This window comes from Salvia splendens, chromosome 7, assembly GCF_004379255.2.
Source record: "Salvia splendens isolate huo1 chromosome 7, SspV2, whole genome shotgun sequence".
Lineage (NCBI taxonomy): Eukaryota > Viridiplantae > Streptophyta > Magnoliopsida > Lamiales > Lamiaceae > Salvia > Salvia splendens.
Window position 1 is genome coordinate 6,963,232 of NC_056038.1, and position 15,406 is coordinate 6,978,637.

The 15,406-nt window shown below is 39.1% G+C and overlaps 1 protein-coding gene across 1 annotated transcript; it reads right to left on the bottom strand.

Annotated features, from left to right (window-relative positions):
* Window positions 1–897: 897 nt before the first annotated feature.
* Window positions 898–2,889, bottom strand: LOC121810327. Its single transcript, XM_042211122.1, has 9 exons — window positions 2,769–2,889; window positions 2,603–2,687; window positions 2,399–2,523; window positions 2,218–2,302; window positions 1,985–2,102; window positions 1,752–1,876; window positions 1,493–1,613; window positions 1,166–1,405; window positions 898–1,068 (listed from the first exon to the last, which is right to left on the bottom strand). The coding sequence occupies exons 1-9, from the start codon at window positions 2,887–2,889 to the stop codon at window positions 898–900; spliced, it is 1,191 nt and encodes a 396-aa protein (XP_042067056.1).
* Window positions 2,890–15,406: the final 12,517 nt, after the last annotated feature.

Below are 15,406 nucleotides of genomic sequence, written 5' to 3' on the forward strand. Positions count from 1 at the left end.
TTGGCCTTACAAAGCTTGTAAAATATGTCACAGTGTTAATAATCTGTTCAAGAATCTATGCAAGTGCAACAGTGATAAGTTTATTAACAATCAGTACCAATCTATGCAAGCCTTACAAAGCTTGTCAAATATGTCACAGTGTAAAATATGTCATATTGTTAATAATCTGTTCAAGATTTTGATTCACAGTGTTAATAATCAGTACCAATTTTGTCCTTAAACAAAATATAACTAACTACAAAATTCAATCACATCAGATTTACGGTGGAAACATAGAATGCATGGATAGTTTAGATCAATTTGATGTATTGGATGTAAGCATTGCCAGATGTGATTCACTCAGTTTTTAAAAGTTGCCTTCTGAAATTCAATCTAAAAAATCTGCTTCTGATATTGCAGGTTTTTCTGTTTTGAATCAAAGGGGTTTCTTATCATTAGTTTCAAGAATGATAGACATGGCTGATAGAGAAGCAACTTAATTCCATAACTAAAAACAGGTTGGTGATTGAAGCTTAGACTTTCACTATTAATTTCATGTAGTTATCTCATATAGACATTTTTTTCACTGCTTTAGCTCTAATAGTGCATGGAATGAAAAAGTATCATTAGTTAATTTTGTTATTAGTGACTCAGTTACTCTTAAGATTGATTCATTAAAGATGTAAACTTCAATGGCACATGCTGAAACAAAAACTACACTTGGAATTAAGGGATTAAGGGATTAAATAAAGCAAACGAAAGATCTTTAAACTAAAGCAAGAAGACCAAAACATGCTCATATAACTGTTCTGCCAACAAAACTAAAACCAAAATAGATAATCTGAGCATTCCACTCTGCCATGACATCAAAATGTTTTTCATCAATGGCACAAAACACCTAAAATGACTGAAAATCTATTACTCCTTGCTGACTTTTTGATTCTTGTTCTTCTGACAGCCAACAATATCATCACAACAATTAAAATCATCCTCCAAACACCTCTTAACAGAGCCTTCAATGTTGCGTTCATGATTAATCTCATTTGTTACACTTGACAAATCCGGAGTAACAAAACTTTTCTGAGATACCTGAAATAAAAATAATAACAGAAATATAATCAGACATTAATCAACAACAATAACATGTATTATTAAAAAGCAAAACCTCAACACAAAATATAATTACCTCTGGAAGATCAGAACCAAAAATTAGATCAGATAACTTTAGTTCTTTCCTAACTTCCTGCGAACCAAGCGGTTGGGGGGTATACTTCTCAACAACATGAGGAATATTGCATACTTTGTTCACAGTATGTGGATAAGATTTGTAATACTCCAACTGATTTCTGAATTGGAGCTTGAACAACACACTCTGCCCCACCAGCTTCTTTGCTATTTCTTTAGCAATGTCCTCCACTGGCAAAATCTGTAATGTAAGTGTTTTTAGTAAAGACTATCATAGTATAAAAGCATAAACAATAAAAGCATAATATCAACATTGTAAATAACAAACCTGATTATCAGCCCCTACAAATTCATAAACCTTTTTTCCTATCAGTTGGATCCCCTCCCTATCCCACACTAAAAGTGAAGTGTTGCTTGTATCATCAACAATATTGACAACAAATCTATACCTACATAAGATAAAAATTTAACATATGTTACTTAACAAATATTATAAAGTTTCTGTTCTATGCTGCAAAACAAACCTAAAATATAAAATTAATGCTATCATACCTTCTATAAGCATGGGAATAGGTGCTCTTACATACTGAACAGTTAAACTTGTTATCCTCTGCCTCCACCTTCTTAAAACAGGTCTTACATGACATGTAATACCATGTATCATAATGTGCTTCACAGATACAATCTTTCCAAAAACCCAATACAAACCATCCTGTGAATAATTGGCAGAAATGAACTAATCTAATGTAACACAGTTTAATTAACAAAATAAGTCAATGTAAACTTATTCATTTCAATTGGACAAAGAAGTATTTAATACCTCTAGACATTCTAAATCCTCAAGAGACTTCACTGTAAGATTTTCAAACTCACTGCTAATGAATGGTCCAACTTGACCCAAAGAACCATAGGGAATAAATCTCTCATCACCTTCAATTCTATAAAAATATCATCCAAAAATCAGTTGACAATAAGAAAATAAATAACTACATAGCTGTAGAACATATTCATCTTACAAAATGTGAGAACTATATTACACCTAATAGCTTATACCTTTTCCTAAAAGCAGTAACTTCATCTAATTCTGGATTAATTAGAACCTTCAACGCTTGAAAGTGTGTCGATATTCTCATTTCACCTAATACATAAAAAATCAGATTAGGAATACAGTTTATGTCAGATAACCAATGAAGAAAAACAAACAACAAAGAGACAAATGTAAGAGAAATGAAACCTCTGAATAAATTAGTCTTGCAAATTTGAACAATAACAATGGGAATGGTTCCTTTACTCTTTTTGAAATCTTCCTTATAAGAATCAACATTTGATTCCCAAATTGTACAAAATATTTTATTATGTCTGTACACAAAAAAGAAGTGTTAACTTTCAGACAAATCCAAGTACAGAATTTTAATTTACAACTCTTCATACAACTTACTGTTCATCACTGATTTCAATCTCAATAAGTCTGTACTTAGATTGCTTGAGCTCTTTTCCTGGATTAGTGATAACTCCAATAACATCTGTAAAATAATAAATCAGAAATAAACCTATGTACTGAGTATTAAAACAAACATATTACAACATAGAATTTAAATCCTTACCAAAAAAAGCTGTGTCATCATACTGTCTCAATAGGGAAATTTCAGGGAATGGCTTGAAAGCAAACATCATTCTAGGAAATGTCAAATCTTTAACCTCAAACACCTCAGTGTAGCTATTCATCACCAGCCTAAACTGGTGGTTTGTAGCTTTGTTTTTTAGAGTGTTATTCTGCACCAAAAAATTTTTAATATAAAACACACAACCTTCCCTAAGTGGAGAGGCCAACTTTTTCATGATGTTATTAGTAAATGATGCTTGTATTCTTGTCCCCTGTAATAACACAAGACATTAGTAATTAGTTCCATTTAGTTTACAATAACAGCCTAATTCATTGGTAAACAAAAGATGATACCTCAATATCATGCAACACACACTCTAGGTTGTTATCATTCTTATCTTCGGGAACCCCTTCATACCTACGGACACATCTTACTTTGATGGTCGAGGTAGTGATTGCCTTGGAAAGATTAGTTAAGCATGTTACAAAAGGCGACATTTCTTCACAATCTGCTCAATTAGATGGAAACATGAAATACTGTCAGGAGATGGACTGTACTAACAGATTAAACACTTAGTCCACTTATCATTGACATAAACCAATAACAATATAATCTCTTATTTGCAGAAAAAATGCAGGGGATGAGGTTGGTAATCTGTGCAAGCAGAAAGATGCAACAACGGGAGAGCTATATGTTGAAACTAAAGGGACTTGAAGAGGAACTTTCACAAAAATGGTAAAACACTTTTCTATTCTACATACTTCCTACTGATTTTAAAAGAATGAAAGAAAGAAATAACTACCAAAATGTTAAGATACTTAGATTTCTAACATTCTTCCTACTGAATGTAAAAGAATGAAAGAAAGACAGCACTACCAAAAATCGAGTGCTTAGCTCTGTGAGAAGAAGTTGATGTAAGTTTTTAAAAGTGTGTAGCTAACTTATGTGTAAACTGAGTGATTAGCCATATTTATAGAGCAAGGATACCACCATGCACTGCACACATGTACACCAATCCATATTCCAAAAAAAACAGAATGATTAGGAAAACCATTCACATATCTCATTAAAAATATATACCAGATAATATTTTAGTATGTATTAAATAGGTATAAAAACTATAAAACAGTGTTATAAATGAATTAGCAATATTAGGTAATGCATTACACGAATTAATTATAAAAATCATAAATGACTGGCAGTTGTGTCTTGGAAAACGATCTATATAGTAAATGAAATTAATTGAATGGTCCATTTACCTTGCCCAATAAATGACTGTGCTGATTGGTATTTCCTCTACTTAAACTAATCCAATTTTGCAGGAGTTCAAAACCTTTTGATTACAACCCTAAAAAGCAGCCGCCTACCACTCTCTCCACAAGAAAAAGATAGAGACAAAGCCATTCAAAAAGAAAGCTACCTACACAGAGGCTGCTAAAGTTCTGAAAATGGATCCTTCCATAAGAACCTCTTCAAGTCTACAAAGGTGAGGAGATGGCCAAGCAATGCATATCAAAAGGTAACACATTTCATTAATAATATTAGTTGTATATCAATTCGAATAAGTATCATAATACCCTTTCTGTAACAAATTACCAATCATTAAGTACACTTCTAACATCAATAGAATACACCTAACTATCTTCCTATCAGTATAGAGTGTGCACTATACAATTGTATAAATTCAAATACAGTTAATTCCAACCTTAATATCTCCATTTTATGCACAGGTTATGAATTCTCATAAGGAAGAGAAGCAATTCATACCATAAATTAAGGTAATTACATTGTTGTCCAGAATACTTGTACTACTTATCAGGTAATTACATTACTTTTCAGAATATTTATAGCAAGATAATTACATTACTTTCCAGAATACTTATCCTACTGCTTTCAAACCATAAATTAAGGAACCTTCTTCAATTGTGTTATTTGCGGATAGAATATATTGCAAGATTACTACAAATTACATATAGCACTGTACTAACCTATTCTTCAACTTTTTCAGGGAAAAATTGCATTGGAAACAGGTTTAATACTCTAAAAAATTGCTTATCAAGAAAGATATATTTAGATATTAAGCTGTCTCCTCTCTCTCTCTCTGTCTCTCTCTCTGTCTCTCTTGTATTCTCTCTCTCTCAATATCTCTCTCCTCTCTCCATCTCTCGTGTCTTATATTTCATATTTCATATTCTAATTTGTGAGTTGATGCTCTTCCCAATAGTGCTAAATAATACTAAATATCAGATTTTATAATTACAAATACTAACTTGGTGAACTGTTTTTTGTACAATAACAAACTAAACGAATGAAATTATGTGTGTTATTTAATTATAGATGTATTCTTAATTTGTCACAGTAACACATTTGGAATTTTATTAGATATTTACAAAATGATACTCCTAAAAAGAATTTACAGCTTTGGAAACATTGCATATTTCTTGGTTGCAGTGTAGAATGGCCAATCAGCCGTCCATTTACAGGCTGTTGAAAACAATAACCTAGATAGCTTTGCAATTGTATTAAACATTAAACACTGTTTTAAGTAAATAAATTTGAATATAAAATATAATTGAAAACATGCTCTTCAATGGTTGGCCATATGGAGAAATGACAAAAAGGGTAATCACAATAGCAGCACAATTTCCCGCCAAAAAGGGTAATATTGACTTTTCAACAAACTGTTACTTTAGATTAGTATAGATATCTCAAATGTTAATAACTGAGTGACATTTCAAATAAGTTAACATACTTCACATTCAAATTCAAAGGAACTTTTCTAATGCAAAACAAACTAAACAAAATAAAGATTATATCTAACATATATCAATGAGTCGCAAAAAAATAAGTAAAAATATGTACTATGATGGAGTACGTACTAAACAAGCCCAACAGCAGTAAAGCACAAGACAGAGTATCAGTTCGGCATGACTAAAGAGTTCAGTTCGGCACAACCAAAGAGTTCGGCCCCAGCCTACAGCTCGGTGAAAGCCAACTCATCAAGCTCTGCTCTCAGATCGGCATCAAGCTCTACTCTCAGATCGGCAAAAGCTGCTCGGCAATAATTCAGCAGTTCGGTCTCAGTATTCGACCGAACTAGGAGATAGTGGACTCATGCAAGATTTCCACCTCCACTACACCGACGATCTATTTAGTGGTGTCAAGCAGTCATTAACTCATGCAGGATAGTGGACCCATGCAAGGTCGCCACGATCTCCACGACATCCACTACCTAATAAATGCTGCATGCCACGATCTTGGTTCACTGTATAAATAGAACCTAGGTCAGATAGATAACGGCTTCTGTTAAATTCTAAAAAGCTCTTTAGAGAGAATATCATAAAGCAGGCCAGTGTTGTAAGCTGTAAATTGGCAGATCAAGCAATACAAACCTGCCCCCATTTCTCCCCGTGGACGTAGATTTACATCAGTAAATCGAACCACGTAAAATCCCTGTGTTGATCTTCATTTATTTCCTGCATCTACAAACATCAAAAATTCGCCGATTCATCACTGGCGCCGTCTGTGGGAAACAGAGAACAAAATTTGTGATAAAGCGAATTTTTGACCCTTTTCCACCCCAAAAAATGCATACCAGATCACATAACACTCATAATACCGCTCGTGATAACCGTGAGGAAGCTAGTCCAGCTCGCAGGTCTGAAAAACGGCCTCGGGAGACATCTACCTCCGGTTCTCACGAAGAAGGAGCAAGCCACTCCAGGAGTCATCGCACCGAGTCTTCCCAGCAGCCCAATTTAAATGAAGCTGTCAAGCTGTTCTTGGCCGAGAAGCAGGAGGAGTTCTTAACCTTCCTGCAGAAGAGCCAACAGCCGGAGAAGACAACGGCGGATTCTCCCTCCTCATCCAGACATGAAAGTCACTACCGCAGTAGTGACGTGTCTTCCAGGAGAAAGAATCCTCAACCTCAACATGCTCCTGCTCCTCCTCGGTACCGGAACCACAGGAGAACTCCATCTCCTCCGTACCGAAGAGATGTCGGGTTCACCATGTACGGAGCATTAAAGACTCCGTTCTCGGACGATATCACCCGAACTCCTTTGCCGCGGAACTACCGGACACCGTCAATGACTTATGACGGGCTGGAGGATCCTCATGATTTCCTGGGACGCTATCAATATAATATGGCGAACCAGGGTCTCAATGAGGTCCACATGTGCAAGCTGTTCCCCGAGCTGCTCATCGGGAACGCCAGAAGGTGGTTCGACAGCCTTCCTCAAGGCAGCATCAGATCCTACCGAGATCTCATGGATGCTTTCCACAGGAGGTTCTTTCAGAAAGCGGAAGCCCGAATCACTTCGGCTCAGCTGCTTTCTATACGTCAAGGTCGCGACGAAAAGATCAGCGACTTCCTGACGAGATTCCATAAGGAATGCCTACAAGTAGATAATCTCAATGATCTACTTGTCATCTCGGCATTCCAAAATGGAATCCTGCCCGGAGCTCTCTACAGAAAGCTCGTGGAGTGCGGTCCGCAAACAGCTCAAGAAATGTGGGACATTGCGGACCAGTTTTCTCGTGCGGATGAGGCAGACCGTCGAAAACGGTCGTTAGACAGCTCATCCCAAGGAGACAAAAGGAAGCCCGATCAAAGCGGCCAGGTGCTTCCTCGCCGAACTCCTTTTGAAAGAATTCAAAGGGCACCGGTACAAGGCAGATTGGGGCCACGTCTCAATCCTGAGAAGCCGCCCGCTCAGTTCGTACCATTAAACAAGTCAAGAGCGGAAATTTTCGAACTACATTCCGATATGTTCGAAAAACCAAAGCGGATGACGAAATCGGCTGCACGGCGACTTCAGGATCAATATTGCTCCTTCCATCAAACCCACGGTCACGATACCGAGGAGTGCCGAGATTTGGCTGCAGGTATTGATGTTCTTGTGAAAACAGGAACGTTAAAAAAATACCAAAGCAAGCAGCCGAAAAAGAACAAAAAGCAGAGAAGTGCGAACTGCAATCCTCAGGATCCAAAAAGGCATGAGGATCCCGAAGACGACGACGAGCCGCAATATGATGGAGTAATCCTGACTATTGATGCTCTCCCTGCCGGGAAGACTAAGTCGTCCCTAAAAGCAGAACGCAGAGGTTCCAATCAAGAGGAGCCAACACATAAAAGGCTGAAGAAAGACGAAGTGATTACATTTTCAGATGCCGATCCCGTCCCAGCCATCTCTCCTCACCAAGACGCTATTGTCATTCAAGCCGGAGTGGCAAACAAACTGATCCACAGAGTATTTGTGGATACAGGAGCGTCAGTCAGCATTCTTTTTAAAGAATGTTTTGATAAAATGGAAGTGGATCCAGCTCGACTCAGTCCGGCTCCGCTTCCTCTGAAAAGTTTCGCCCAGGAGGACACCCGCCCTGAAGGTATTATCAGCCTTCCGATTACGGTGGGAAAAGCGTCTACAAGCTCCAATACGATGATCGAGTTCTTTGTGGTGAAAGCTCGGTCCCCGTACAACATCATCCTGGGGAGAGACTGGCTCAACACAGTTCGGGCCGTTTGCTCTACTTATCACCTCACCATCAAGATCCCTACTAAAGGAGGGATAGCGGTCATCCGAGGTGACCAAAAGAGAGCAAAGGAATGTCTACAAATTGCGCTTAGAAATGCCGAGCAGTCAGATCGGCACCACCAAGCATAGCAATCACAGCAGCCGGAGTCAGAGGTGATGACCGAAGCCATACCGGAGCCGAACTCGATGACAGTTCAGCTGTACGAAGACGATCCATCCAGAACGGTTAAGATCGGCTTCGCGGGAACACCTCTACTTCGGGAAAAAACCATCCAGCTCCTCAAGGAGTATAAAGACGTCTTTGCATGGTCTCCGTTGGACATGACCGGAGTGCCCCCCGAGGTAATCACTCATCGGTTAAATATTGATCCTTCGGTCCGGCCGATAAAACAGAAGCAAAGACTCTTTGCGGCAGAACGAAGTCAAGTCATCCATGATGAAGTCCGTCAATTATTGAAGGCGGATGTGTTATTCGAAGTGAAGTATCCTTCATGGGTGGCCAATCCTGTCATGATCAAGAAAAAGGAAGGAGGATGGCGGATGTGCATAGATTTCACCGATCTAAACAAGCACTGTCCTAAAGATTGCTATCCCCTTCCAAGTATAGATAAAAAAGTAGAAGCTTTGATCGGCTTCGAAATTTTCTGTTTTCTTGATTTATACAAAGGATATCACCAAGTATTGATGGATGAGAGTGACGCTCCGAAAACAGCTTTCATTACCGATTTCGGCATTTTCGCTTATAAAAAGATGCCATTCGGTTTAAAGAATGCCGGAGCAACTTATCAAAGGATGGTAGACAAGCTTTTTCGGCACCTAATCGGAAAACAGGTTGAAGTGTATGTCGACGACATAGTTGTCAAAAGCAAAAGCACTTCGGAGTACGAAGACAACCTCAAATCTACTCTCAACGTGCTCCGAAAAGCCAACCTCAAACTCAACCCCCAAAAATGTACTTTTTTGGTAGATTCGGGAAAGTTTCTGGGTTGTTTGGTTTCAAAGGACGGACTCAAGGCAAACCCCTCAAAAGTTCAAGTCATTCAGAACATGGCAATGCCGAAGTCCATACATGACGTGCAAAGGCTAACTGGATGTCTAGCCGCACTGAATCGATTCCTTTCCCAAGCAGCCGAAAAGCAACTGCCGTTCTTCAAGGTGTTGAAAAAGGCACCCAAGTTCGAGTGGGGAGCCGAGCAGAAAAAGGCCTTTGACGAGCTCAAAAGTTATCTAGCCGAGCTTCCTATTCTCTCTGCTCCAACCGAAGCCGAAGTAATATTCTTATACTTAGCGGCATCAGATCAAACCATCAGCGCGGTGCTTGTACGAGAAGAAGGCCTAAAGCAGCTTCCCATCTACTTTACAAGCCGAGCATTAAGAGGTCCAGAAACAAGGTATCAACCTCTGGAAAAAATTGCTCTGGCGTTAGTAAATGCAGCAAGGAGACTGCGGCCATACTTCTATGCTCACAAGGTATGCGTCTTAACCGATCTGCCTCTTCGGCAAGTTTTGACCAAGCCAGAAGCATCAGGCAGAATCGCCAAATGGGCCATAGAGCTGGGAGAACACTCAATCGAGTACCTACCTCGGAAAGCCATCAAGGGACAAGCCTTGGCAGATTTTCTTACAGAAGCCAAGTTCGATCAAGCAATCCCTGTCATTGCCGAACAGAAAAAGTCTGCCAGTACCGAGCTAGCACAGCCCTTGGAATCCGAAGTAGAGCCGCCACACTGCTGGAGCGGATTCGTAGATGGAGCTTCAAACAAGATGGGAAGTGGAGCTGGTATTTTACTCGTCGCTCCCGACGGACACGAGGTAACCTACTCACTTCGGTTCCTATTCCCCACTACTAATAATGAAGCCGAGTACGAAGCCCTCCTGGCCGGACTCCAGTTAGCGCAAAGTCTGCTCGTCAAATCTCTCAAAGTCCATTGTGATTCACAAGTCATAGTAAATCACATGTTGGGTACAAGTGAAGCTCGTGACGAGAGAATGAAGAAGTATTTGGACAAAGCGCAAAGCATCAGCCGAAGTTTCTCCTATTTTCGGATAATCCGCGTTCCCAGAGCGGAAAATAGCCGAGCAGATACCTTAAGTAAGTTGGCCTCAGATCCGAGCTCAAAGGCGGAAGAATTAATGCATCGAAGCATTGATGAAGCCGAGGTACATTCAGTATCTAGCTCGCCGAACTGGATGACGCCGATCTTGCAGTATCTGGATCAGGGACAATTGCCCGAGGATAAGAGAGAAGCTCGGAAAATCACGTGCCGAGCACTTCGGTATGAACTTCATGAAGGAGTCCTCTTTAGAAAGTCTTACCTCCAGCCGTTATTGCGGTGCATAGGACCAGAAGAGACGGACTACATCCTCAGAGAAGTTCATGAAGGATCGTGCGGCAGCCACATCGGAGCTAGAGCTTTAGCTAAAAAAGTTCTAAGATGGGGATATTATTGGCCAACCTTGGTACAAGAAGCAGTGCAGCTCGTCAAGACATGCCCGAAGTGCCAAATCCATGCAAATATCCCAAGGATGCCGCAGACCGATCTATCCACTATGCAAAGCCCTTGGCCTTTCATGCAATGGGGCATAGACATAGTGGGACCACTTCCTCAAGCTCCTCGGCAAATGAAATTCCTAATCGTTGCCGTGGACTACTTTACGAAGTGGGTGGAAGCTGAACCATTAGCTACGATAACGAGTTCGAAGGCATTGGATTTCGTCTGGAAGAACATAGTGTGCCGATTTGGCATACCCCACATCCTCATCTCGGATAACGGGACTCAGTTCACCGACAAGACGTTCAAGAATTGGTGCCAAGAGCTGAATATTCAACAGCGGTTCACTTCGGTCTCTCATCCACAAGCAAACGGACAAACGGAGGTAACAAATCGTATCCTGGTGAAAGGGTTAAAAGCTCGGTTAGAACAAGCCAAAGGACAATGGATAGAAAATCTCCCTCAAGTCCTATGGTCCTACCGAACTACACCCACAACCTCCAACGGTGAAACTCCGTACAGTCTTGTGTACGGCACTGAAGCCGTAATTCCGGTGGAGATCGGCATGCCCAGTCCTCGAACTCTAAATTTCTCAGCAGAAATGAATGACGACGGACTGAAAGCTGAACTAGATCTTGCCGAAGAAAGAAGAGAATTGGCATGCATAAAAGCAGCCAAGTACAAGGAGCAAGTAGCCCGGTATTACAACCAAAGGGTGAAGAAGCTGCAATTTCAAGTGGGAGATCTCGTCTTGAGAAACAACGAAGTAAGCCGAGCAGAAAAGCTGGGCAAGCTCGAACCCACATGGGAAGGTCCGTATCGGGTGTCAGAAGTCCTCGGCAAAGGGTCTTACAAATTGGCTCACATGTCAGGAGAACAGGTACCCCGAACATGGCACATTTCCAACCTCAAAAAGTTCCATTTGTAAGAGACAGTCCGGTCAGTCTGTCTTGTGTCTAGTTCGGTCCTAAGGTTATGTGCGTTTTTTGTCTCTGTGCTTTATTTGGCTTACTTGGTCTTTTTTTTTCTCTGTGCGTTTTTGTCTGTCTGTTTCGTCTGTCTCTGTGCGTGTCGTCTCTTACAAATGTTACTGAGGCATCTTGTTCTTCGAAGGCTGATCCCCTTCTTAGAACATATACAAGCTAAACGATTGTGAGTCAAAGCTTCTACAGAAGATACAAGACTACAATTCAGCTTAAACAAGCAGTTCGTCCGAAACGAGCTGCAACAAGCCAACGATTGTAAGTCAAAGCTTCTACAGAAGATACAAGACCACAATTCAGCTTAAACAAGCAGTTCGTCCGAAACGAGCTGCAACAAGCCAACGATTGTAAGTCAAAGCTTCTACAGAAGATACAAGACCACAATTCAGCTTAAACAAGCAGTTCGTCTGAAACGAGCTGCAACAAGCCCACGATTGTGCGTCAAAGCTTCTAAAGAGGATACAAGACCACAATTCAGCTTAAACAAGCACTTCGTCTGAAACGAACTGCAACAAAAGTCCAATTCTCGCGATAAAACTTGCCTGAATTAGGACTAGGGAAAGTCCGATCCACGCGATAAAACTCGCCGAATTAGGACAAGGGAAAGTCCGATCCCCAAATTAGGACAAGGGAAAGTCCGATCCCCAAATTAGGACAACGGAAAGTTCGATCCGAGCGATAAAACTCGCCAAATTAGGACACAAACCAAGTCCGGTCAAAGAAGAGTTCACTTCATGAGACCGTGGACAAACATCAACTTACCCCATACTTTTATCCAGAATGCCGAAGTGATTCACTTCTCTTTTCGGGGGGGGGTAGTGATGGAGTACGTACTAAACAAGCCCAACAGCAGTAAAGCACAAGACAGAGTATCAGTTCGGCATGACTAAAGAGTTCAGTTCGGCACAACCAAAGAGTTCGGCCCCAGCCTACAGCTCGGTGAAAGCCAACTCATCAAGCTCTGCTCTCAGATCGGCATCAAGCTCTACTCTCAGATCGGCAAAAGCTGCTCGGCAATAATTCAGCAGTTCGGTCTCAGTATTCGACCGAACTAGGAGATAGTGGACTCATGCAAGATTTCCACCTCCACTACACCGACGATCTATTTAGTGGTGTCAAGCAGTCATTAACTCATGCAGGATAGTGGACCCATGCAAGGTCGCCACGATCTCCACGACATCCACTACCTAATAAATGCTGCATGCCACGATCTTGGTTCACTGTATAAATAGAACCTAGGTCAGATAGATAACGGCTTCTGTTAAATTCTAAAAAGCTCTTTAGAGAGAATATCATAAAGCAGGCCAGTGTTGTAAGCTGTAAATTGGCAGATCAAGCAATACAAACCTGCCCCCATTTCTCCCCGTGGACGTAGATTTACATCAGTAAATCGAACCACGTAAAATCCCTGTGTTGATCTTCATTTATTTCCTGCATCTACAAACATCAAAAATTCGCCGATTCATCATACTACTACTACAAAAAAAAAGAGTCAAACACATATTGTATTTGCCCATAACTATCGATGCTCAAAATGACCAACTAGTAGCATAAAATAATATGTACCACACATCTTTCTACACGCAACTAGATTAATGCTGAAAATTGAAATTGAAATTGAAATTGATTTTGAAAATGCACACACACAAAATTGAAGGGTAAATTGTGATACGAATTATAATTTTTTTTTATTGTAGTTTATAAATATTTGTTAGATGATTTTAGAATTACATGAACTACATTATTATTAATATTAATTATTAATTAAGTATTGTATTCAAATTTAACTTATTTGCAATTATTTTGTAGAAAATAAAACTAAGAATAAATATTGAAAAACATAAATTAATATAAAAAACTAGAACAAACATAACTAAAATTCTATTAAAATTAGTATAGAAATAATTAAAATAATTATGACCCTTGTATTATATGGGATGATTATAAGCTTAGTTGAGTTTATGATGGACCTAGGCTAAGATGTGGAGTAGTATACAAGTTTGAAAAATGAACAAAATGGAGCTCGAGTCGTGCTATACTGAGTCGCCCCCAATTGACAACTCTAGCAGCACAAGAGTCTCACTCTGCGGATTGGTCCGTCTGCGTGATGCACAAAGCGGTCCAAGTCATGAGCCACACCAGCCAATGTGTACTACCAAGTCAAGGACGAATATAGAAAAAAAGGACTATAATTCCTCAATTTTATTTTAAAGTATTTATAGGTATTTTTACATAATAATTTGCATAAAATTTTGATAAATTTCAGAATTTTATTTTAAAAACATAAATTTTTTTGTGAGGGCTTTAGAGCATCCACAACCGTGCTCTTGCCAGCGGCACGGTTGTGGGCCCGGGCGGTACTATTCATGCCTGCTCTCTGGCAAGAGCACAATACCCACAACTGTGCTCTTCCGCAAGGACGAGCACAATTAATATAAAATTCAATTAAACAAAAACATTTCCATAATATTAAAATTCATTTAAAAACCACAATAAATATTACAAATTACAAATAAAATTAAAAATTACATAATTAAAATCCTAAAAATTAAAAATTACATAATTAAAATCCTAAAAATTAAAAATTACATAATTAAACTCCTAAAAATTAAAAATTACATAATTAAACTCATAAAAATTGAGATTTAGAGAGTTGTTTAGTATAGTGTCATTTTTTGTGTTTGAAATGAGAGTATTTATAGATGAAAGTATGAATTTTGGGGTAAAAATAATGAAAAAAAATAAATTAAAAGTGTGGAAAAAATGGATATATATTATAAGGAAGTGAGAAAATATTTTTTTATTAATTTTGAATTTTTCAGATTTTTTCGATTTTATTAAAAAAATAATAATAAAAAATGATAAATCAACGGGCCAATCAGAAGCTGCCACGTCGCCACCTCGTGCTCTTGCCGCTGGCACGGACGTGCTCTTAGCTAAGAGCACCACCCTGCCAGCGGCAGGGCGCATCAACGGACGAGCTCTGTCCTTGCCAGCGGCAAGGACGGCGGTGAGCATGCTGCTCACCGCTGCGGATGGTCTTAAGCCCCTTGTCATCTGCACTTTGGAATTTGGATCCGCATGCTAAGTTGCTAACCACGTGGTACTGCACAATTTCGAGTTTTATTTTTTCTGTTTTTCTCTATTTCACTAAATACGACTCCATTTACATTATTTAATAACTGTTGACATTTCTTTTGTAATTTTAATTAGATAATTTTGAATTTTAATTATGTATGAGTAGTTTTTTTGTACTTTTAGTGATTTTTTCATACACATTGTCATTTAAATATATACACTACACATATATATGCATGTATAATAAAAAAATTATAAAATAAAAAGTAAGTAATGATATCATGAATAGTATATGTGAGACCTAATTTGTAGATTGTGCATTGGCCAATGCGTGTGTTTGGCAGTGTGGTCATGACTAGAATAGTTGATAATAGTTTGGCATGCGAATATGGTTTACTTAGATACTCCATGTGACATGTTGTGAGATTTACTAATTTCATAGATATGTGACATGTGTTGCGATAGTTAATTTCTAAATTTACCCCTACCCTCCTCCCTCAATACTAGTATGATATATATGGAGAAAAATATTATTCATGTTACATACT